Source organism: Clinocottus analis, unplaced genomic scaffold, assembly GCF_023055335.1.
Source record: "Clinocottus analis isolate CAN_PGR_092001 unplaced genomic scaffold, fCliAna1.0.p SCAF_17, whole genome shotgun sequence".
Classification (NCBI taxonomy): Eukaryota; Metazoa; Chordata; class Actinopteri; order Perciformes; family Cottidae; genus Clinocottus; species Clinocottus analis.
Genome location: NW_027175898.1, coordinates 10,426,879 through 10,451,944, shown reverse-complemented (window position 1 = coordinate 10,451,944; position 25,066 = coordinate 10,426,879). Strand labels below are relative to the sequence as shown.

The 25,066-nt window shown below is 41.9% G+C and overlaps 2 protein-coding genes and 1 long non-coding RNA gene across 4 annotated transcripts in view; 1 reads left to right on the top strand and 2 right to left on the bottom strand.

Moving 5' to 3' along the window:
• luzp1 (leucine zipper protein 1) overlaps positions 1–10,923 on the bottom strand; it is a 42,714-nt gene extending 31,791 nt beyond the window's left edge. For both annotated transcript variants that reach the window (XM_068579792.1, XM_068579793.1), the window contains exon 1: positions 10,554–10,923. The gene's annotated coding sequence lies outside the window, so the exon portion shown is untranslated. The remainder of the gene's footprint in view (positions 1–10,553) is intronic.
• A 6,393-nt stretch (positions 10,924–17,316) lies between these two features.
• On the top strand, positions 17,317–19,880 carry ptafr (platelet-activating factor receptor). The gene is made up of 2 exons (XM_068580837.1): positions 17,317–17,324; positions 17,617–19,880. Exon 2 carries the CDS (start codon positions 17,623–17,625, stop codon positions 18,787–18,789), a length of 1,167 nt encoding a protein of 388 aa, XP_068436938.1. The 5' UTR covers positions 17,317–17,324; positions 17,617–17,622; the 3' UTR covers positions 18,790–19,880.
• Positions 19,881–20,217: 337 nt separating this feature from the next.
• On the bottom strand, positions 20,218–20,706 carry LOC137787355 (uncharacterized). Its single transcript, XR_011077651.1, has 3 exons — positions 20,578–20,706; positions 20,431–20,458; positions 20,218–20,343 (listed from the first exon to the last, which is right to left on the bottom strand). It is a non-coding gene; the product is annotated as an uncharacterized lncRNA (long non-coding RNA).
• Between the last annotated feature and the right edge of the window lie 4,360 nt (positions 20,707–25,066).

Here is a 25,066-nt window from a genome sequence, read left to right as displayed (position 1 = left end):
ATTCAACCAATAAATAAAGTACGAATTGTCAATCAGGTTTTGAAACCTTTAATTAACCAAATGGACTCCTGGCTCCTGTCCCCGTACAGACAGTATAAACCTATAAAACAACAAGGGAAACTTTGTCACACTTTCAAAGTTCAGTTTCCAAACACTTCCTTGTGTTGTGTGTGTTGTGTGTGTGTGTGTGTGAGAGAGAGAGAGAGAGCTGGACCCTGCCCATGCAGGAGTGAGCCATTCCTTGACTGGCAGGGCAGAATTGATAGGGCGCTATTGTTTCCTTTTAAGGTCAATTGTATCTCAGATGCTTGGCATGGGTGGGAGTGTAAGATGCAGCTGGCTGGCAGGAGAGAAGAAACACTGAGTTAACTGCATTCTTCTGTGCCGTCCACACCTAGAGAGAGACAGAGGAAGGGAGCAGAGAAAGAATGAGAGAGAGTATTAAAGACAAGTTGGGATGAGAAAGGCTACTGGAGGTTGAAGTGTAAGAGATTTGAGGAGGTTTCAATGGAGAAAAGTTAAAGAAAAAACTAAAAAAAAAAACTATATGACTAAAGGTTGAAAAGAAGGAGATAAAAACGATGGAGAGTTTGTCCGTGTGGGTGGGCGAGAGTCACTCTTAGCCACGGGCACCAAGCTCTGGTCTACCTTTGTTTGCCCAAGCGGTCAAGACATGTTTGTCAGGACCACAAACAAAGGGTATACACATACATACTCTACATGGCGACTAAAAAAAGAGACCTAAACTTCTCACAGGGTGACAAACCATCCTGTGGAAATCAACCCTTGGCCCCGAGTTCATGTTTGAGTCCTCAGCCAAATTTGCCTGTAGGTTACCGTCTACGATGGGCCCGGCTTAGCTTCACAAATAAACCTCGCTGCTGGGAGAAAGAGAGGGAGTCAGCTGAAGGTTGAATCATAAAATATGCCTGGTATTCCACAATGTTCCACGGTGCACAAATGAGCCACTCAGGGACTTTAGAGTGTTATGGGATTCCTGTGAGGCTCCTGTGTCTGAATGTGTCCGCATGCAAAAACGTTATATACACAAAACACACACACAACTTAACTGTGGGTGAGCCAGGCATTCAATGCTATACTCGTTAAAAGTTGTTTCAATAATAAAAAAGTTTAATTAATTTTAAAAGCTTACCTTCTTTACTATACAGTAACTACAAACTACATTTTTATTCAATTGTGTATTTTGTCATACAGCCATCCAGATGTTTAGCCAGTAAGTGAGAGAGAGAGAGAAAAGAAGCACAGGGCAGATGAAGGGACCACCAGAGGGGAGCAGACGACTCCATCATTGTCTGAGTAGCTGTGTGTGAGTGTGTGCGTGTGCGTCTGCTAAACACTAATAATGGGAAAACACACATGTGTTATCACTGTGGGTGATCCATTGTGTTTAGATTCCAGTGACGCAGTCCATTTTAATCTCAGAGTACTGAAACAATTAGCAAGCAAAGACTTTATTTTTGTACAGGTTTTCAAATTTGACAATTTACAGCTTATTTTAGTCCGACATTGTAATACATTTAATTATTTTTTGGTGGGGAGTAATGGGGGGAGGAGGTTAACTGGTGGTCAGACAAAATTTTAACAAGTTCAGCTGTGAACTGTGAGTTGTTGGATTAAAATCCATAATTAAAATAATATGTAGTTGCTTATTTGAAATTATCACCTTTTGAGGCCCATTGTTTCACCATTAACCGACGTTTATGCAACTAACCAATCAAATGCCTGCAAATTAATCGATTAAAAATAATTAGTAATGCTCATCGACTTTGTTTCCCGTCTGTCTCTATGCTATTAGTTATACAACAAAAGGTAAAAAAGAGAGAACATTTTTTAAATTTGTGGTGGTCCTGCAGTTTTACCAAACCAAACTTCTTCTCCGACTATGGTACAAGAAATTTTGGACACGAAGGGGTTTCAATCGTGTCTCTTGGAGTAGAAGCAGCACTTTAACTGGTCTATTTTAATAGTCTTGCATTGTGCTGCTTCACTTCCTCTGGTTGGGATGGCTAGCATGAGAAGGAGCTACAAAGAGCAAAGTTGGCATGAAGGGGGAAACCAGCCAACCCAGCCCTTTACAAAAAGCAACAGCACAGAGATCTCCTCCAAAATAAAACCAAAGCAGAGAAGAGAAGAGGGGGTAAAAGCGTACAGAGGGGAAAGAGGCTGAAAATAGCCGAGCAGTCGGGGTCTGCATGCATCAGCACCACAATGATGAAAGCTCCTAAAACCAGACTTGCTAATGCATGGATGGATGGATGGAGGGAACAGAGGGAGGGATGTCTGTTGGAAAGAAGAAAAACATCTTAACAGCATTAAATGAGGGTAGGTGAGAACAAAGGACAAACAGAAAGTGAAGGGAACTTTGGAAATCAGATAAAAGGTCTCTTAGGTGACAAAACATGTGGAACAAGTTGTTGAAAGTTCATTACATGTACCAAACTATTGCAGACCTGTCTACCAAGTAAATAAGTAAAGGAACGGGAAAATAAAGCTGAGACGAAACAGCACACGGAAGACAAAACAGCCCAAGAGAAACAGAAGAGGGGGAAGTGAGCAATCGTTGGGTTGCCATGGTGTCTGAACATTCCTCTCTCTGAGAACATGTATATTTTCTGATCACAAGAAAAATAATCTGCGAGAGGAATTTTATTTTCAGAGCCGCCCTGGAGATCCAAGGATTAGAACAGGTCAGACATGAGTGTGTGAGAGTGAGAGTGTGTGTATCCCTCATACAGTAAAGAGGGAAGACAAATGTACAACAAAGTGAATTTATGAAGGCCACGTTTGACACAGGCGTCACCGGTCCATCTTTATTTCCCGCAACTAATCAATCTGTTCCCCAGTAAGCGAGTAGTAAGGTCCATTGATGCTAGAGTCATTGAGCAGTTTGTGGAGAGCAAAATAGACTAAATGCAATCCCTGGAACATATCAACACATTGCTTTCTTAGCTTTAAAAAAAAAAAAAAAAGAAGGATTTATCAGCCATGATATGCAAATATTGGTTTATAGATATTAGCAGTAGTCGTCGTCTCTCAATGACAGCTCGAGTCCCTCCACCCATAATATTGACCGCTATCCCCAGTGGCTAAATTGCTTTCAGGTCGATAGCGGATGGACTCCAAGATTGAGGGAAAAACAAACCGTCCTCGGCCAGCAGCAGCAGCAGCAGCAGCCACAGAGCTGCATTGCTCCGTGACTGCATAGATTCTACAAGTCCATGCAGCTCCACTCAAGGGGTTGGGCACCACACTTCCAAAAGATTTTTGAAGTAGTTGTTCTGCACTCATTTATTCAGTTTTTTCTTTGAATCTGCCACTAACCCTAATCCACATTTCCCTACTAAGATCAAGACATTAGAGAGTCAGATGCATCAAAGCACATTTGATGTTGTCTCTTTGGGCCTCGCCCCGAAACAGCAGAGCCAACGCAATACAAGCATCCACCGACAGAAAGTATTTGATATTCTAATAGTTTTTTCTTATGTCAGTATATTTTAGTGTCATTTTGATTTGAGACATCGTGATTCATAAAACAAAAAGAAAATGGTTTTGAAGTTTCAGCAAATAAAAGATTTAAATACACAAAAGTTTCTCCCGGTTAGAAATACATCTGTACACCGACTCGAGACCTCACAATGAACCCGACCTCTGCTGAGCACTGGACTGGTACTGCTCCAGTGAACTCCTGCCAACCACTGTCACGTCAGTCAGTGGCCATCGAACTGCAAATAACAGGCTAAGACGACATAAATTCTAGGGTAGAGAAGCAGTGACTATAATGCCACGGAAGAGAGGCTGAAAGAGACGCATTACAGCTCTCTGCATATAAACATTCATAACATTTTAGTGATGGGTACCCAAGACATATAAACCCTGCTGCTGGGTGAAGGACTATGCTTCAACATGTAGCCTTTTATGGATATTATTGAGGTTATAGGCTTGGTGCGCTACACATCTGTTCCACTGTGTAGGTGGCATGAGACTGTATTTTCGTGTCTTTTTATCGACTGTGCTAATCGCTTTTAGTCCATCTTCCACAACTAGCATCACCAGACTGACACCATCTTCCCCTGCCTTGATCATTGTCCGTCTGGCTGCTCAGCCAGATCCCTCCGTAGAAGAATGCATCTTGAACCAGACTGGAATGGCTCCTGAAATATGCCAAATATGCCCCTGACCCCCCTCCTTTCCTGAAAACGTAGGCCTGCTTCCTAGCCCACCCTCCTTCCCTTTTAGCCCCCCCTCCTCCTAACCCACAGCATTCCTGCGCTGTACACGGCACCGAACGCACACATACTTACAATCACAGATGACCCACTCGCATAGAAAATGTTATGGACATTAATAACACAAGTTTCCACCCAGCTGACCCAGACATGCCTTTTAAGGGTCGGCGGTTCAGATTTCTTTTTTCATTAACTTCCAAAAATACTCCTGGACCAGGCGGGAGCAGGGGGAGTGACAGGGCCGCCTCTTTAGTGAAGCAAATAGAGGAGAGAGTGAGCGAGACATGATAACAATCGGTTGGAGAGAGGGGGAATATTAGCCCTTAGAGTAGGAGAACACCTAAAATCATAGAGGAATTTACAAGAAATGTCTTAACTTCAGCTCTCCCCTGTTAAAGCATCCCAGTCTCTTTCTTCCCTCTCTCTTACTCACTCACTCACTCACTGCCTTGCTGTGCCTCCTACATGCTTTTGAAGTTTCTTTTACACTTGTGTCCTTTTTCTTCCAGGATCGACGAGGTAGCCATTTTTGAGCAGCCTGTACAATGTAGGAACAAAACTGGCGCACAAGGGAGCTTCTGTAAAACAACTTATCGGAGGCTGACATGTTCAACAGAAACTTAAAAAAAAGGAAAAAAAGAGGAAATTTGTGTTTCAGGTCAACTTGAAAGCATGTGAAACACAAACACAGGAGCAGCAGAGTGACCCATATTAGTCAATGTGGTCCAAACTCCAGCCGTGTGGGGAAGCTGGTTTGGCCAGGCCAGCGATTAAACATTGGAGGACTTATCACCTGCAGATATCAGGGTATATCTAACAGCCACAAATACATTCTTGGCAGTGTTTCACAGTGCTTTAAATAAACTGACGCTCAGTATTATGACTCATCAGAAACCTTCAAGTAAAGGTTGAAGACTAAAGTCACTGATTCACAGTTAGTTCTTACCCTACGTTCAAGATCAAGTTGAAGTAGACGCCAAAATGGGGGGAAAAAACGTGGAAAAAGATGGCGGAAAAAGAATGTTCCACAAATAATAAGAGGAAAATAAAGAAAATTATTTTAAACCATCTATAGACTCTACAATAAATAAGTCGCTCTATGCTGCCGTGTAAATAAGGAAATGGTGCTTAGTTTGGAGACCCGATGAGTTTTTTTTCTGCTTCAGGTACTATACAGTAGCTTTAGAATGATCACATGTTCAACAGCAGAGCAGCTACCTGGTTTTGAAGGATGCAGAGGAGCAATGGGTGTTCATAAATGGAAATTCCTGAAATATGGTGATGGGAAGAACTACATTCAACGGGTGACGGCTGAGGAATAGCGATGACGGAGCATTAAAGACATCCGATTTCAGCCAATAACCTTGAGAGAGAGTCTAGTTTTATTATTTGCCATAAAAAGATGAATTTGCTATCAGGAGTCTATGCTCAGGGTTTTGTGTCACAGCAACATGTTTAGAAGAGGTTATTGACTTATCTTTTTCGAAATACCATAATTCAGAGCAAGTAACTGAAGGGTTGTATGTATATATGCTGTCATGGCATCTTCTTAACTGTGGCTTCCAGATACATACAGAGAACATTCAAACTTGGGAAAGGATCACAGCTCCGCATTGAGATCTGCTTTTGTCTTCATTATGATGAAGGAAAGGCAACGTCTGTCTGACAAAATATCTTAGGTGACTGGCCAGCCTTTCTGTAGCACATAAAAGAAGACAAAAAAAAGGATTTTCCTCAAACATAAGTAATTGTTGTCAGTGGAAGAGCTTCATGACAAACATTTCATGGTGATTTTGGCTCAGACCAGAAGTTTGTGCCAGTGTACAAAGTTGATCATTCAACAGCAGCCTAATTTGCCCCCATAAAATCCTATTTCATAACCACCCGTTCATGTAACCACACAGTAACTCAATAACAGATCAGTAAATACCAGAGATGTCAGTTTGGCTGACTGGTTAAATAGGAGTCTTGGTTATACAAACCCCTTGAAGACTTTGATACAAAATACTTATGAAAGAGAATATACAGCCAGAAGGGCAGAAGACACTTCTTCAAAGAAAATTACTGAATTTCCTCAGTAAACGTTTTAAACTTTGATCAGAGATTAAGTCCAGCAAATCAAAAACATAGAAGAAAAAGAAAACCTGAGGTCCAACTGAAGAACATTGCATTTGTTGTTTGACAAATGTTAAAGCAACATAATGCAAAAAAAAAAAAAAATGCAGGATTGATGATGTGACAATATATGCCATGATACAATGTAAAAAGACACTACCACCATATTTTGTATGCTAAACTAGCCTCCCTATACAAATAGAAAAGTCGAAGAGCTTTTCCACCTGCTCTGATGGGATGGGGAACTTGAGGTCAATGCTGTGTTATCGTGGACATCTATTGCTGCATACGGGACATGACGCAGTCGCATGCATCTGCAGCCTTCAATGGAGCAGATCTCCGTGATGACGCTGTTGGCTCACAGTCACCTGTGTACGGAGGCCTCAGAGAGCGACCACAGGACAGGAAGCCCATTAGAGCAGCTGGTAATGAGGAGGCTGTTTGGCACGATATGGACGACTAACGAGGAGGATTCATTCACACACGCAGAAGGAATTGTATGAACAGAAACCATTCTTGCTTTGAATTCTCAAAGAGTGAGAGCACATATCTGTTGCTCTGTGTGTCAGCGTATGTGTTAATAAGAGCCTGAGTGAGGCGTTTGAACACTTTGAGCTGAGATGTACTTCTACTACTCGCTGAGTGATTGACAATCCCTGCCTCGAGTATCCGATGACAGATCGACATGGCTGGGATCAGCACAGAGCCGAGGGGCTTTGGCACACGGACATACATGCACGCACACACAACGAACCGCCGAATACACACAAAAGGTTCAAGTACTTTGAACTCCAGCTGAAATTACAGCGCCCTGCCCTGTCACCGGCTCACCACTGATAAAGAAAACTGGCAGGCAGGGGAGGAAGGAAGACGGGAGGAAAGAGCGGGAAAAGGAGCGGGAGAAAATGAATGTATACAGTAGCGGAGGCAAAATAGGAGGGGATGGGGAAAGAAGAAAAAAAAGGTCCAAAGAAGCAACTCAAGAGTCTAATAGTGATAACTACATTATTGTAGTTCCCAGAACCCAAAATTAAGTTCTCGATGGTAAGAAACTCAAATTATTTAACTTGAATTTATGTAAAACAGAGAAAAGCAGCAACTCCTAAACTATGACGAGCCGAGAGTAGGAAATGTTGGGTGTTTTTGTCCGATTATTGCCAACACATGTACCATCCCAAAAGAAAAGCGCAAACTTCTGAGGAGCTGGAGGGTGCCCAACAAGTCTCATTTACACGTCTTTATGGCATTAAGCCATCATCCTGCTTGTATGCTAATAGACACACAGCAACTCCAGCTGGCCTGCGGATTGTCAACAGCAGCCTCTGTCCCGGATACGGAGTCCATTATTGCATTATAACCAAATACACTCATACTCTATCCACACAGGCTGTGTGTGGGCTTTAATACAAGCCTCTCAGAGATTATGATTCATCTGTGTTATTTCAAGGACGCCCCCGAATTGTAACGCCTGCAATATCACTCTGTGTCCTGTGTGTGCATCCTCCGCTGATCTATTCCTGGGTGAGATGGTTACAGAGGCTAAAAGTATCCCACTAATAGTAAGAAACACCATCCGGTCCACACTGAGTGATATCCATCACAGCATATTAGGATGTAAAGGTCTGCTGTGGGGGCTGACCTTCTCGTTTAACATTTAAATTACTTTGAGAGCGTTTTCATTATGTTAGCAATTAATCAATTAGTTGATCATTGTTAGATTATTATTAACACCAAAGACAAGGCACTGCAAGGGATAATATGGTTTAATAATAGTTTGGCAAACTGAGCAATCCCACTAAGCGATCACAATATCCATTTCTGTTTGCGGGCACTTGCAACAAATTACGTCAATGTTCGTGCACTGTAATTCCACACTGATGCGACGGTGCTGTATTAGCAGCAGGGGCTCTGTGCATAAACCTTGATGTGCGGAGTGGCAGTCATACTACCACCGACAGGCTGGGTTTGACATTCCCAGCGGTTTGATTCTCCCAGGCAGAAAACCTCAATATTTTAATTTAATCCCCAGAGCAGTCATTTAGCCACTCTGTAATCCCCAGGTCCAGCGCTTAGTCTGATAATTACCCTTATTGGACACCCATAATGATTAGTTTTTGGTTTCACCCAAAGTAGTGCAGGCAGTTTCATAGGGCGGTCGTGGCGATCTGCGGAGTGGAAAACCGATCATGCGTGGTATAGCCCAGGTCATAAAAGAGGAGCGAGGGGTATGATTATTACTTTGCCTGGCAGGCGACAACTCCTGGACAGGACATGGTGCAAACCGTGTCTTTGTGTAACTTTCACTTCTCCATCGAAATCCCTTTCAAGATCCTGAAACAGGTGGTGGTGGTGGTGGTGGTGGTGGTGGCCCTCCTACTGCGTCAGCATCAACAGCTATCATCACTGAGGAATCATGTTCAATTACTCTGAATTATTCCTCCGGAGAGCCAGTGCAACCAAACCAAACTTGGCGCAATGATTTCCCCAAGACTGTGTGGAACAAGCACTGATCAGGGAAAAATGTGACATCTCACTCGTCACTTTGCTGGTACTCTTGTTTCATTTTCCCTTTGCATTTCCAATATCACGGCATAAACTGCATACATCGCCGCCACAGGCGGGGTCGCAATCCCATCCAGAATACCATAGGAAACCCTCTTTGCATGTCCACTGCCATGACAAGCTGCCATGTCTCTGCTAAATCCAGAAGGAAAAGGCGGTTTACAGCAGATCAAGCTGGTAGCTCAGCTGGTGTAATCTACAGCTGGCTGGGAGGGTGAGCCTTACTGGAAAGTCATCAGTGATTTTTTTTGTGTGTCTCTTTCATGTCTGAAACAGGTCAAGGCAGGTCCCGCCATCTCCTTCCCTCCCTGTGCTGTTCTTTACGAGCCCCACCTGGCAGATTAGTATTCCACCACTACAACTACCTTTTCTGCTGTTCTCACACACTCACGCATGTTCTGGTGAGGCAGCACAGGGCACATACTGTTCAGATGGTGTGCTCTGCCACCTTAGTCACACACACACACACACACACACACACACACACACACACACACACACACACACACACAGTATGTGACATCTTTAAAGTGTTTCCAACAAAACTATTGATATGACAGTGAACTAGACAGAGCAACACATCAAACCCTCACATTAGACTTCTGCATTTGTCATCACAGCTCCTGTGAAAACAGCTTCATTAACATTCAACAGATTAAAGACCTGAATACAGGTGGTGTTTGACTTGCCTTCAAAGTAAAAACCCGAGAATATTTTTTTTGCAGGTTAGTTGTTTGTCTATTCCTGGGTGTAATTTCCTTTAAGGGATTATTTTGCCCAGTTGAGATATTCTAGGGCCCAAAGTGTGAACCAACAACAAATTATATGTAATCCAATACATTTAAGCCACTACATATGAACTAACGCAGTAGACACTAACATAAGATGTTATATCAGCCGTTCTCTAAACTTTAGTCCAAGTGTAGGAAATATATTTTTGTTTGGGTGAAAACACAGTTTCCTGCTTCCTTGTATCCTGAAGGAAACGAGGGCCGTAACACTGCTTTTGGCAGTCAGGTACAAAGTCTACATATGCTAACTAGCTCATGTTGCCGAAACTGAAGCACGAGACTGAAACACTTCATTCAAACAAAAGGAAATACCTTAAAATTCCTAACTTCAGTTGCGTTACATTTTGAATAGGATAAATTTACCCAAAATGGACTACATAAATGTCAAAAGTATTGCGAATAGCCAACTTTCGATTTAAAAAAAAATATGTTTCATCAACCTCGTGTTATGAACCATGGCTTGTTATGCAGCAGCCTAAAAACAAATACACTTGGCGTGGACGCCAAATACACGTAACATGTTCATTAAACAACTGCGACATGTTCACAAAATAAAATGTAAACGTTGTGTGTGTGCACCGCTACATTTTAACCACCTGAGGTTTTCACCGCAGTCCTGGATGCTTCCTTATGGCTACAAAACCAGCAGGAGGAGGAGGAGGAGGAAGACAACGACGAGGAGGAGGGTTAAAAAAAAAAACTTGCCGCAGTTCAGACTTCTGCAGTCCCGATTGACTGGATCCAACTCAGGAAGCGCGTTGTCTAACCCCCCCAAAACCAGTGTTCCCATGCTCCCCATCAAACCCCAAACACACACAGAAATAAAGACCAACTTTACCTTTGGCTGGTTCACCACCGGGACAGAAAAAAACTCAGTAAATCCACAGCTTCACACGGTCGGAGCTCATGCGGACGGCGGGACTCGCTGCTGCCGACACGGCGAGGACAAGTTCATCCACATATTCTCACATACACCCGGAGAGTTGGAGGACACGGGACGGACTGCTGGTTTTTTGTGTGTGTGTTTTTGGTTCCCCCCCCCCCCTTTCTCTGAATCACGTTCTTCGGCTCTTTTCCTCTCGGGTATTCCCCTCCCTGGTCCGTTTGAGATCAAACCATCACATTCCTCCGCGGCTTTAACAATGAAAAAAGGTGGGTTTTCCTTTACTGCTGCCGGAGGACCCACCCCTCGGGAGGACTCTGCCCGGTCTGACCGCAAAGAGAACGCCCTTCCCGGCTGCGAGGTCCCGCCCTCTTCCCCACAGAACAGAGGCGAGTCTGCACGGTGGGGAGGAACGAATCTGAAGGGAGCTCGTAAGGATAGTCCGATTTGAATATACTGAGTGAACCTGTCTCTCTTTCTCTCTCTGCCCACACACAACACATGTTTGACTTGTTCAGCACGATCCCCATGCAACCTCCGAGTACACCATGGTCCTCTGCAATTGTGTTCTATTCACATGTTATATGTTGTACCCATAATTGTGGATATAACACAGCATTAAGAGCATTTCAGGATTTCCATTCTATATCGTAGTTGAGGTCCTTGTCGCAATATAAATGATACAGGAATGAAGTGTCAAAAGTATCGTTCATAATTATAAACTCAAACAGGTTTCTGTTTGAGTTTATAATTATTACCTGTGGCAATATTACAATAGTCTTAAATTAAGTGCAAACACTGATAAGATTACACACATATATTAACAATGTTTTCCAGTTGCATAATTATTTAACAAATCCCCATTTAATTGTTATAATTGTTATTTAATTGTTATAAAGCACTTCTGGGGTGGTGTGTGCTCTGTAATGTCAAACATGCTGATTATTCTGAATTGTGCTTATAAATGTGTAAATGCCACAATTAAAGATATCCAACATGTATAGTGTCAGGTTAAAACATGCAAGTGGCATTGCTGTGGAGAGGTTTCATGGTGGAATTTAAGTCAAGGGTTCTCCAAGTTTCCATTACAAAGCAGCCACAAATGTTTGCAACAAAGATCCTGGGTCCATTTTGAACAACAAGACAATGTTAAGAACCATCAGGTTCTCTAGAGCTGGTAAATGTGACTTGAGATAGACTAAACATTATCCTAAAGGCAATTCATTATCTGATGCAAAGGACAAGACACATACACGGATCAATCTGTGCTGCACAACCTTTCTACTACCACTGTACCTGCGTAAAATACACTGGTTTCAACTGGTGTCATTGCGTGCTACCTGCAGTTGTACAGAGTGATAACTGTAACAGAAGCCAACTGTTTCCTCTCTGTATTGCAGCATTATCTTGGTGTGGCAGTAATTTCTTCCGTCTTTCAGTTACATATCTATGGAAATTATTTCAGTAAGGTGATAAAATACCTCCTAGGTCGTGATAGGCAACCAGCCAACCGGGCGAAGTCCTGCTTACACACACACGCACGCATGGACGCACACACACACACACACACACACACACACACACACACACACACACACACGCACACACACACACACACACACATGCTCTTACACTGCAAAGTGGTTGTTTTTGTATTTCTTAAAACGTGCACAGATACTTGCAAAAATACTGCTTTAACAGCAGAGGAGGACAGAAACACTCTGTTCTATTATTAAAAACTAAATCAATACTGCCTGATTGCTTTTTTAAATGAGCCCTCTGTTGCTCACTGTGAAAGGAGCAGGCCGGACAATATAGTTATTGGATGTCAAAAGCCTAGTGACAGTGACAGTGAGTCTTGCGTGACTTAAACGGTTGTGTATTGAAAGCAGCCCTGCGTTGAGATTCATCAGTCAAGCCTTTGTTTTCTCTCTCTTTAAACATCTCTCCTTTGTAAAAGACCATCGCACGCTAATCATATCAGTTCACCGAAGGGGATAGATGAGGTGCAACTAATTCTACGACGTTGCTCTCTCCTTGCCAAAGATACCAAGTAATGAAAGAAGCTGCTCCACACGAGAGGCAGAACCAGGCATGCCCATGCACCTGAACGCCACAGCAGGAAAGCCGAGCTCAGGTGTATGCGAAAATATGTGCATGCATATTTCTGTTTAACCTCTATGTCTGTCTGCGTATTTCTCATGTGAGTGTGTTTTAAAAGATGAAAGCACAACGGGAGAGAGGAACCGAGGAACCGCAGAATATGTAAGTTTATGCCTCAGTTTCCAGAGCGACTGGTCTGCTGTAGACATTAAAATAACTCTTCATCTATGAAGAAGCAAAGCACAAAAATCCATCAGGGCAATAGAAACAGTGAGATGACATATAAGTTTGGCCAGGCATGGAAAATGACTATGAGGACTTTAGGGGGACATGTATCAGCCATGTTTCATCTGTTTTAAGAAGTTTGGCTCATGCACAGACATGTTTCTGTCATTGTGGGAATTTGCCTTAATACATCAAATTATAGAAATGCAAATGTATAATACAGACTGAAATCTAATGCGTAAAGAGGGTAATGTAATCTCCTGCAGCACACACTGTAGCACACAAGGACTCAGGAAGAGCAGTGTTCAAGCCAACATCCTTCCTAATCACTAACATCCTTCACTACCCAGTAACATTAACTTGTTTATTCCTATAAAATAAACCTGCGGGTGAACAGCACAAATCATAATCAAATAAATGCATTGGTTGTCTTATAAAAGGAAGCCCCGTCATGTTTTATTCATATTGCACATGTCAGGTAATTTATCTTATCCAGCGTGGCTTGCAGTGGCTGCAACAGCAGACTAATCTCTAATAATCCGGCAGAGATCACCAAAATTACAAGCAGCCAATAGCACAGAGTGCAAGGATCAGGTCAATAGTCACCTGATAATATTCCTTTGATGACAAAGTAGGCATGTAAGAGAAAAATGGATCAGAGTTGGAGGATATAATACCAGACTAAAGCTTTTCCACTTTGTATCCGTTTTACAGCGGGGATAAGGATTATTGTGCTTAATGCCGTGGGTTAAGGCCGGTATTCAAACAGATGTAACCCTGACGGATCAAAATGTCGGGCAGCTTGTCCTGGACGGAAACGTGCACTTATCTAATGTCATCAAGCCACTGACAATGTTGTGTAAACTACCATAAATGTAGCGTGTCGTGCATGATGTCACGTTTGAAGGAACCTCTTTTAAAAAAAACAGCACCGCTTGTACACTACTGTTACAAGACTCTAGTTAAAAACTATGATCGATTGTTCCACTTTAACCCTTAATGGGTCACTTCCAATAGCTCATGCTGAGTTGTGATGTTTTCGGTGTTTATATCTTAATCCGGTAGTACACAGAATGTCCCATGAGAGCTAGAAAGAGATAGAGAGAGCTCCAAACCCTTCGACAGGAATAAAACAATCTGCTCTGGCTGTCAGGCTATGATCTTGAAGTACAGATGTCTCAGCCGGTCTAGCCCACCCTCCCATGGCCCTCTCTCTTTCTCACTGCAGGGGGACATTCCTCAAACCTCAGCCGCTGGCACGCAGTAAATCTGCCTGAGAAAGACCTACCCTCTCTGGTCCGCCAAGAGCCCTGCGCCGAGCAAGACGTGCAGCTAAACACCTATTTATCAGTTCTCGGCTTCTTTCTGTTTCTCATAAGTTGCCTGTAAATTACCCTACGAGGGCGTTCCATGTCTGCCTGAGGCAAAGTGCCATGGATCAAGGTGAGGTGAAGGAGCAACTGTGAAAAGGTGTTAATGGGACAAGAGGAGCTCCACAGGCAGCTCCCTGCCTCCCTCCCTTCCTGCCTCCCCGAGGAATGCATGACTCTGACTTCTGACTGTATAGCTCTTCGAGGGCGATAGCAAGCGATCCCATTTTCAAAAAGGAAGAAAAAAAATATAAGGCCCTGGCGGCGTTCCCCCTCTTTGTATCTGCACACCTGGACTGAAAGTACAACCATACTTTGGGAGGAATGATTCGTTGCACTGACCCGTGGAGCTGTGCGGAGCATCCGGGATCACCTGCATGGATCTGTATCTCATTATTTTACATTTCTTTCTGGACCATTTAGAGGCCCGAACAGAGCAGTATGTTTGAGAAAAAATAATTCGTTGGCATGCAGGCGTGAGCCAGACGCAGGTGTTCAGACGGTAGAGGAATGTGTGAAGTATCTCACAACTGTCGGTGCAACATGAGATGTCATGATTTTAATCCAATAGTTGCTTAACATTACACTCGAAAACATGGCGAGCTGGCCCAACTGAAAAAATGTGTTCCCCTTGAAAGATTCTTTGGTATGGCAGTCTTTGTCCTGTCAACGTCAATTCTGTACCTGAATCAAAACACGGCTTCAGCAGGCAACCCCGTTAAAGTAAGAGTGTAGGTAGTTAGAGTCTGAAGTAGATATTATTTCATCATAGTTTGTATTGTTAACTAAACTATGTTTTAATGCTTTTCAGCAGAATTACATAAAAAAAACACTTGAGTTTCTTGAAACTTGGTTGAAGGTTGTAGAATGGGCAAAAAGTCCAAAATCACAAGGCTAACAAGTGTGGCTCTCCTATCTGCATGGTGAATGTGACGTTACATCTAACAGCAATTTAGATTTTTTTGGGGCACAAATTCTTGAAACATCGGGAAACAACTTGTGTAGCAAAGACTAAACTTTCCTGGATAGTTGATAGTCACAGTTTCCAGTCTTTAAGTGAAGCCTGGCTGTAGCTTCATATGTACTGCACAGACATGATATTGGTGTTGATCACCTCATCTCACTCACCGCAAGAGAGCAAATAAGCATATAATATTAGTTTAACTAGCTAAAGGACACATTAAATGTCCATCATGGATGTTTTCTTTCACTTTCAAAAAGGAATGATCTGTGGAGAGCTTGAGTTGACTGTTTTAACTTGTCTTGTTCGGTTTTCTGTCTGTAACTATATGTTTTTATGACGCTAAAAAAAATGCAAAAAAAAGAAAACCTCAAACAAGGCATGCTAAGTAGTCCGCTCATACATTGATCATGTTTCATCCAACTTATCATTTCTAGTCAGAATAACAAACACATGTTTACGTTTGAGATGCATCAGAGAACTAGAACTTCAAAAAAAATAAATTATTCAATGTTTTTGATAAGATTAGTTGCTGTAAGATGTTTTGCAGCGTACATTATTATTCAACACTGTTACACAACACTGTGCATTTAAATCAAATCACATCTCACATAAGCTGCTTTCATGACCCAGACAAATCTCAAATGTTGCTGTGGAATCTTTTGAATCCACACCAAAACCACGAGCAGCAAGATGTATTGAGAAAAGATTTAGATTTGGTTTAATTGAATTTATTTATTTTACGGCGTAATCCTTTAGACCCAGCAATGGCACTGCACCTCTGGCAGTCATGCAGGGCTCAACCGCCAACGAGCTCTGCTCTTTTGTTCCACTGCCAAGCGATAATAACAGCAATAAGGTCGGGCAGGCTCGTTAACCGTAATCTATGTGAATTACACTGTGGCACCAGGGAGAGGAGGATGTGTTGTGTTGTGTTTGTACATAGGAGACTGACTTAAACCTTCCCTACAGACAGGATGGACTATAGTGAGAGTTGTTCATGCAGGTCACAGTGCAGTATGGAGCCTCATCTGGATGGAAAACCACCATTCACCGTTTGAGGCGAGAGTTCTTTGCTCTTTTTATTGGCCTTTGCCTCCCCCATGTGGTGAGAATGCATTACTGCACACTTACCTCAGTTGCTGATGAGCCAAATATATCAAAAGTTTACTCGTTATATGAGTTTCGAGAATGAAACCAAAAGAAATCTTCAGGTGTATCGTATGTTTATCAGTGCAGTCCTTGACAGAAATGATTTTACAGTGTGCTAGCGTCGGCTTGAGTCATGATACAGTGGGTGCTGAGTAAAAAAGCCCCACAAAATGTATTTGAATGAACGATGAAGGCATGCTAATGACAATACATGAAACCTCAAACTATTCTGACGCTTTATCGCCACCATGCGGACTATCAGCCGCAATCATGACACATTTAGGAGAGAGGACTTGTTGGTCCTTTCAATTAAATACAGTCGTTAATAATGTGATGTTTAATATGGGAGATACAATTCAAGTTCAATTTGAGCCACTGCTCATGAAGTTGAATCGATTTTGTGTAGTAGTGTGTGTTTAATTCCCATAATTGAGTTTAAAGTAACATTCATGTCCTATATTGTGATAAGGAGTTATTATGGCTTCATAATACCTTGCACTATCGATTTAACCAACCATAATTATACTTTTCTTTTATACATTAATTTAGATGAAAACCTCAACTCTTTTTGTCACTAATGATTTCAATTATATTGTCAAGGAAAATAACAAAACACATGTTCTGTTTTCTAAAATATTGCTGTTTTGCCTTATAGTCCCAGAGAAAAATATTTCAAACACATTTTTATGACGACAGAACTAAAGACAAACTGACAAACTCTGAGAAGTCTTTCTTTTTTTCTCTTGAAACACGGGACAATGCTTGTTGCAACACGTTGGTATTTCCTGAAATACGTTCACACCTTTTTCGTCTTGAGCTTGAAATAATTCGTCAGAAAGACACAAGCACACGCCCATTCAGTGAGGCATTCATAGCGTATACTTCCTCAGATAGTAGAGGAGAAGAAGCAGTCTGGTAAGTCAAGATTTTCTTGTCTTTTCTTGTCTTTTTCTAAAGTAAACAGACTGTTTAAGGTAGGTCTATTTACTTAAAAGTAGGCCTGCCTTACACACTAAGGTTTAATGATAATAATAATAGAAACATCAAAAGAGAGATTGAATCAACCGATTCTAATCAAATCATTATAACCTTCATTGGTTGGATTTATATGGTATTAGACTATTATACTTGTTGTGAAGCAATAACAACTCACTTGTTTTGACAATAAAAAATGCCAGAATGTTTCATGATATTTTTTCTCCCACAGGCAGAAATGTTACCCTCAAATACAGAGCAGGTTACCGTGGCCGGGCCCCTGCGTCTGGGCTCTTCTGCTGGTAATAGCTCAACCTTCCTGGACTCTGAGTTCCGTTATGTCCTCTTCCCGGTTGTCTATGGCATCATCTTCATCCTGGGCCTCGTCGCTAACCTCTACGTGCTGTTCGTCCTGCGCTGCCTCCGCGGTGCCAAGGCCATGGGCGAAATCCGCATCTACATGGTAAACTTGACCGTCGCCGATCTCCTTTTTGTGAGTGTCCTTCCCTTCTGGATCGACTACTACAGCCGGCTCGGTAACTGGGTCTACGCGGACTTCATGTGCCGGCTGACTGGCTCCTTGTTCTTCATCAACACGTACTGCTCCATCCTCTTCCTCGGGGCCATCAGCATCAACCGATACTGGGCGGTCACCCGGCCTCTGGATGTGGCCACCTCGGACCATAGGCGTCGCGGGATCGTCGTGAGCGTTGTCATCTGGGTTTTGACCATGGCGATGGCGATTCCATATCTGGCATCTCCAGGGACCAACATTGCTGAGAACAACGTCACTCGCTGTTTTGAGGGCTACCAAGAGGAAACCGATCCACAGAAGAGAAAAGTGGCTGCAACTCATTTTGCGATAATTGTAATGTTTTTTGTGGTCTTTTTTCTCATCGTGGTGTGTAATTCCCTTATTGCTCGAGCGTTGCTTCATCAAAATCGTCCTCAGTCTGCAACGATCATATCCAGGAAGTCCCGCAGGACCGCGTCCTCCTCGACTAAAAGGCCCACGGGGGTGAAACGGAAAGCTCTGCCCATGTTGTTCGCAGTGGTGGGAGTGTTTGTTCTGTGTTTCCTGCCTCACCATGTCATTCAAGGCTTCTGGACACTGGCGGTGTTGCAGATCACACAGGGCTGGGGCCACGTAGAGTGGGGCCCGGAGACGCTGCAGGCGCTCAACGACGCGCATCAGGTCACTTTGCTTCTTATGGGCCTCAACTGCATTTTGGATCCTGTGGTTTACTATTTTGCCACGCAGAAGTTCAGAGGGTTCATCGTGGCCCACATTAAAAAGATAGCGAAGAGAGAGGGGTGCTCACAGACGCTCACCTCACAGGTCTCCATGAACAGCAGGAATCAGAGCCAGGGGCAATGTGAGGACCAGCAGCCCGAAATACATTGATTTCAACAGATGTAATACTTGGACAAAAGTGTAGATATTTGTTACTTGTGTGACTTTTTGATGTTGCCTCAGTTTCAAGGAACATAAAGTATGTTCTTGCACCTCCAAATCTGTAAACAGTTTCAGTATTGATGTTATTTATTGTCACTCTCAGAATTGAATGTGGTTTCTCACATTTCTCTTGACATTCACACTGAAGTAGCTTCAGTCTGACGTGCACGAGTCCGCCTGCTCTTCCTGTGTGAAGTACAAGCTGAAAAGCAGAAGTTTTGTAAGCAGAAGTACATCAGAAAATCCATGACGGCTTTGGAAAGTCTGCAGGCCACTTTATCACTTTCGTGAAATGAACTGATAAAGCAGCAGACACATCATTTAAATCCTCCTAAAGGTGTCGTTCTGCTTAAAGTGGGACACTGAAACCGTAGAGAAGTCAATGATAAGCCAAATGTACAGAGCCTAGTCATCTCTTTGTGGTTGTTAAGATGGGAAAGTCTCACTAGATCACACATACTCACATTACATTACATTACATGTCATTTAGCTGACGCTTTTATCCAAAGCGACTTACAAGAACTACATTCAACCGTGAGTACGAACTCAGAACAACAAGAATCAAGAGAGTACAATTTCTTCTTACCGGTAGTATCGGCGTAGCTGTCTTGCGTGACATTTTATTAGTAAATTGGTTTTAGATTTTTGTCTCTTATCAGATAAATGACGCGTTTTTTGTCTTATCTTCTATTGTGAAACCATGTAACGGAAGTGATAATGCTTGTTTCCCGGCGACCGTCCAGGATTGTGACATTGCGTATATGTCACATCGTAAAAATCCCATGAGTCAGTGTGACACTGACTATATCTACTGTATATGCATTAAGCTGTATTCTTACTGTGAGTTTTCTGCTGTTGCAAAACTGATTTATGATTTTGTGTTCAGTGGCTTTTTATATCGCGTATATTTTGTGTGGCACTTGAATGTGTTTGTAATGTAATTTAAACTTTCAAAAGGAAATGGTTTTACTCCATTGCCAACTTTTGTGATATTCATTTTGAAGTTGATTGAAGTGAAATAAAAAGACAGTTTCTTACATATCAACAAGCTGGAAGACATCCGTGTACATACGTAGAAATGAGACAGAAAACGAGAGCAAATTACAGGTTTTTATCACAATTGTACGAACACAGAAAAGGAATGGCCTCTGTGTTTTTTGGAAACATTTTTACAATTTTCACCACATTCAGATTGTGTTAAATAACTCTTGTTAAAATCACATTACAGTACATACTAACAAATACGGCATCATTCAGGTTAAAGGTCATTCTGAGTTCTTTCTTCATCATCAGTTCTTTCTTCTTCATATTATACTGCTGAACAAAATGCTTTTTTTGGTCTTTTTTATTGCATATCTCCACCATCACATGATCGTTCATGATAGACTTGAGTATACATTTTCCTCAGTCATATGGGAGGGGTCCAGATCAGTGTAGTCTGGGCTCGTGTTTGTGTAATTTATGTACACATCTCCGTCACTTTCGGCGTGTGGCAAACCTCTCCTGAGTACAAAAATGTCATCAGAGTGTTAATTATTTGCACAGCCTTGAACAGCATGTGAACCACATATTTTTCCCAAAGAGCCTTACTTTGGTGACTTTTCCGGTCCAGGGAAACCTTTAGGAAAACCAAGATATTTAAATAGTCAACAGAACATTTGGTTGAGATCTGATAAAGAGTTTTACAAGATTTTACCAGGAAATTCTTTTGGTGGTTTGTTTGTTTTTTACCTTTACCTTGAGCTGCGAGGTTGGAAGTGTTCTCTGTGGCGTCACGTCTGTGGCAGCCCAGCCAAAAAAGATGAGCAAAGTTGATGATCAAGGCCAGGAGAGACAGGACAAAGGCAGCTATTCCTAAACACTCACTGACTGTTGTAAGTCAGGGAAACAACACAGAATTACAGGTAAAGGTTTTAGTTGTCGGTCATAACACTTCTAAACAGTTAAAAAGACAAAGAAATGGCATTCTATCTTTGTGCATGACAAACACAAAGATTTTCTTCGTTAATTGTTTTAATACCGGACACTATTACTGTAGATAAATCAATATCTGTGCATAAGTCAGAAACCGCATACAGAGTAGTGAGAATGAATAAAAACTGTTGTGGACTGGACAGTTCAACAATGAGCTGAAAGACAAATTAAAGTTTAGTAGAGCTGAAGGGAACTGCAGAGTCAAAACAGACTACTGACCTGTTGTTTGTAAAGAGATTATATAGACTGTGTGGTTTTGAGATGACTGTCTCTTTGCACGGCAGCGGTAAAGCCCACTCTGCTCCGGCTTGGTAAGGATCAGATCCCCCCTGATTTTCATCTCACGCCAAGTCTGATTTTCTAGGCGTTGCCAGGACCGCTCGACAGGGCCTGACATGGTGAAAGCCTTGCAGTGCAGGTTCACCCTTTGACCTGCTGCAACTGGGTAGTCTGGTGTGGCCTCCAGCTGCAGAGAGAGCGTTTCTGGGGAGGAAAAGGGGTGCGGTTGAGGATTTGGTGAGCACAAAATGATGGACAATGGATGAAGGAACGAGAAGGTATGAAGAGTTACAGACAGAAGTTATGGTTCTAGGGTTTATTATGTCTGGGTTCAGTTGTGTTGGCCTGTTCATTCACCAGGCCATGGATTGCTATGACATTGTGTACAGAGATTCCTGTTCCCAAGAGGATAAGCACAAATTACTTGTATTTGCATTTGCCCAAAACTTTTGTTTATGACCAAATATACGTACAATTAATGCCATTCCAATCAGATGCATCTACCTTTTTCTTTAATGCAAATGAGCAAATGGTAGCATGCTAACATGCTAAACTAGAAAGAAGTAAACATGATAGAGCTTTGAAGCTGGAAGGATCTACAGTATTTTGGCACCACTGACAATGTTATATGACTCCCAGTTAGAAAGTCTGCGTGCAGCTAACGGTAAGTGGATGCTAAATATTAAGCTGTAAAGAAACAGATCAAGCTGCAGCTTAAATCAACTCACTTTTGAATTCTGGCTCACTTCTGGCTGAATTTAGCACATCGGGTAGCGTGTTTGGTTCTCAACTGTGAGCGCTTTGAATTTATAATCGCTCTTAATCGCGCCTCCGACTGGCCTCTATGGCAACAGCAGCCAAGGCTCATGGGCATTGTAGTATTGAGAATGTTCTGCCACACCGTACCAAAATGATGCACAAAACACAATTGCTCACGACCTACCAAAGAGAGACACAGTGCCAGAAGCAGCCGCTCCCACCGATTAAACATTAACATGTTCACATTGTCATTGTGAGCTTCTTAGTAGGCTAACATTAGCATTTAGCTCAAAACTGGATACATCATTCCCAACAGAGCTGCCATGGGTGTTGTTTTTTAATACTTTCATTTGATTTGAATGATTAAATAGTCACATTCTGTATTACCTTCAGGAGCCACTGTAGTTGAAGAATGAACCGTGGAAGAAGCTGGATGTGGAAGCAATGTCTGGGATTTCACTGTGCACACGACAAGATGCACAAATACACGCAGTATATTTAAAAGCCGATGTCCTGGATTCTGTTTTTACACTGACTAATAGAAATGTCCTTACCTGTGCTCTCACACAAAAACATCAGGAGGAAAAAGATAAGCAGCATGTTGTTTGGAGATGAACAAAAAGTAAATGTCACACTCACTTCAGGCAAACAGGTACAAGAACGGATCAAATGTTATAATCAAAGCACAGGTCAGAGTGGAGGAAGTATGAGACTGGAAAACTGAGATAAAAAGGAAGTTTTAGGTTCCTGTTTTTTGTTTTACAAACATGAAACAAATCAGCTGGGAATAAATAATGATTAACGTTTCACAATTTGACCAGGCAAGCAGCATAACCCAATGTGTCCAACGTCTACAGCTTGTAATTGAAAATCTTGACATTGCCAGGTACACAGGAAGCAGAAAAACTTTGTCAAAAAAAAAAGTAGCTCGACCAAACCAAAGGATAAGAGTGTCACAAATAGTAATGCACAATTAAGCAGATAGAGAATAACAATTGAACCAAATCTTACACATGTAAGCCTTTAGTTTGTACAATTTCAAAGGGGGGACACAGTGAATCAGACTCCACAGAACTCGGAGCTGGCAGGCCAGTCTATCAGACTCTCAGGACAATTAGTGTTATTTCATATCTGTGATCGTGGTCACCTTCAGGCTCAAGCTGCGATAACAGCTTCAGATTGTTGTTGCTGGACATTTTGACACCAGACCTCTCACCCGAGGCAAATGCTTACTGACTGCTATAGCAGGTCAAGCAAGTGGAGTCATATGATTCTGCAAAAAGGACAGAAATGTGAGTGGTTCATGGTTTTGATGTATTAAAGTCCATCATATTGTTGAGTTGTCCTGCTACACTCATACTAACATATCGCCATCAATCACCCAAACCACAACAAACTACAGCAACATGCTGAATGTAGTTCTGACCATAAACAATGTTTTAACACCAAAATAAATGGTGTCCCTATAGAGGTAGTTCTTCTTTTTGCCCACACAATGCCAAAGGTACCTGGATATAATTCTTGAATATTCATGCTGATAGTTTATCATGTCATATTGTTGTTGCTTTTTAAAACATTTTATATTGACCCCTTTTCCAATGTATGTTTGTAAGCCTTGTTCTGGCTTATGGCACAGAGTTCAACCTTAGTTGTGTCCCTGAAATGCAGGAAGTGGTTTCTGTTGCTTCATAAAACTGTCTCTTAAACAAACAGAGTCACCCAGAGAGGAAGGAACAGCTTCAAGGACTAAATTACATATTTTAAACTTTTACAAAAGTAGATGCAGCAATGCCACCATGAGAAATACTCAATTGCTCGAAAAATTATGAACGTATTATCAACACAACATGTAATGTGAAGAGGCATAAAGTGGAAATAATTAAGAAAAAACGTCCTCAATTGTATCTGAGTGCGTTTCTTCAGTAGATGTCAGGAGCAGCCCAATAGCCCTCTGTTAGCTACCACTTAAGACTTGACTCTAAAGTGGTGATCAACAGGAATTCATGATGTATCTGGCGTCAATGCATCAACTCATCATGAGTCATGCATTATTTATATCATATACCGTTAGCATGTGTTTTGGCTATCTAGTAGCAGCCAAGGTTTGCAGGTTTTAAACAATGATTCTTCTTTGTTCAACGCTAATCAGAAGTGTTTAGTCGCCATGCACCAAACAAAAAAAAACAACAACTTGCTTTATTCTCCACAAGGTCTCTCTAAAACTTGCAATAGGCATGATGAAGAAATGGTCAATAAAGTTCTTTAAAAAAAAGTCAAATTGCGTCTTAAAGCGGACTCAAATGTGCATGTTGATTTGCTGTCAGTAATTGTAATATTTTTAAAGCGTATACGTATGTGTTGTCCTTCCACAGTAAGAGCGAGTAATAGGGTGTTTCTTCACACAGCCAGTGTCCATCTGTGACTTCCTCTTAATTAAGTTATGTACACCAGAGGGGACAGAAGAATCTCTCTCTCTCTCTCTCTGAGAGAAAGATAAATGGTGATATCGTCTAATTATCTATGTCTGCCCTCGTGTGTACACCAGTGTGTATGCATGTGTGTGTCTTCTCCCCAAGTCATTATTCTTCATTATTCTTCTATTATTCATTGCTCATTCATTATTCTCCCCGCTGGCTACAGTCATGCCTGTTGGTTCGCGCCGCAGACGCCACTGTGGCCCTCCCGCCAATAGATGACAGTAGAGTAATGGGAGGAAGTTAGTGTGACGTGTGTATGTGTACAAACGTAAGTGGTATTGTTACACATGTTTATGTTTGTTTTTATCGACGTGGACACATCTAATTAGCATAATTAACATACTTTATTGACCACCTCTATTAATATTGACTGCAATCTGGCAAAAGAAAAAACACCATATATACTTACAATGATGCACTAAACAAAATGAATGTGAAAAATACATTTGGTTATGGATCTGTTTTGTCCAGACAAAGAGGAAATGTCTCATTTTCTTTTCTTTTTCAAGGAGATCCATAAATCTGAAGTCTGAGAATAAAATGTTCATGCAACTGTGGTGCACAGCAGACATTGTGGTCACAAGTGATAAGTGCAGGTTGATGATACACGCTAAGACCTTATGTAACAGTAGCACAAAGAGGAACGTTATGAAGTCAGATAACAATAACTACAGAGCCAATTTCATTCAAACAGCTAATCGTATAGCTTTCCTAACAATAGCCAACTCAAGCTAGAG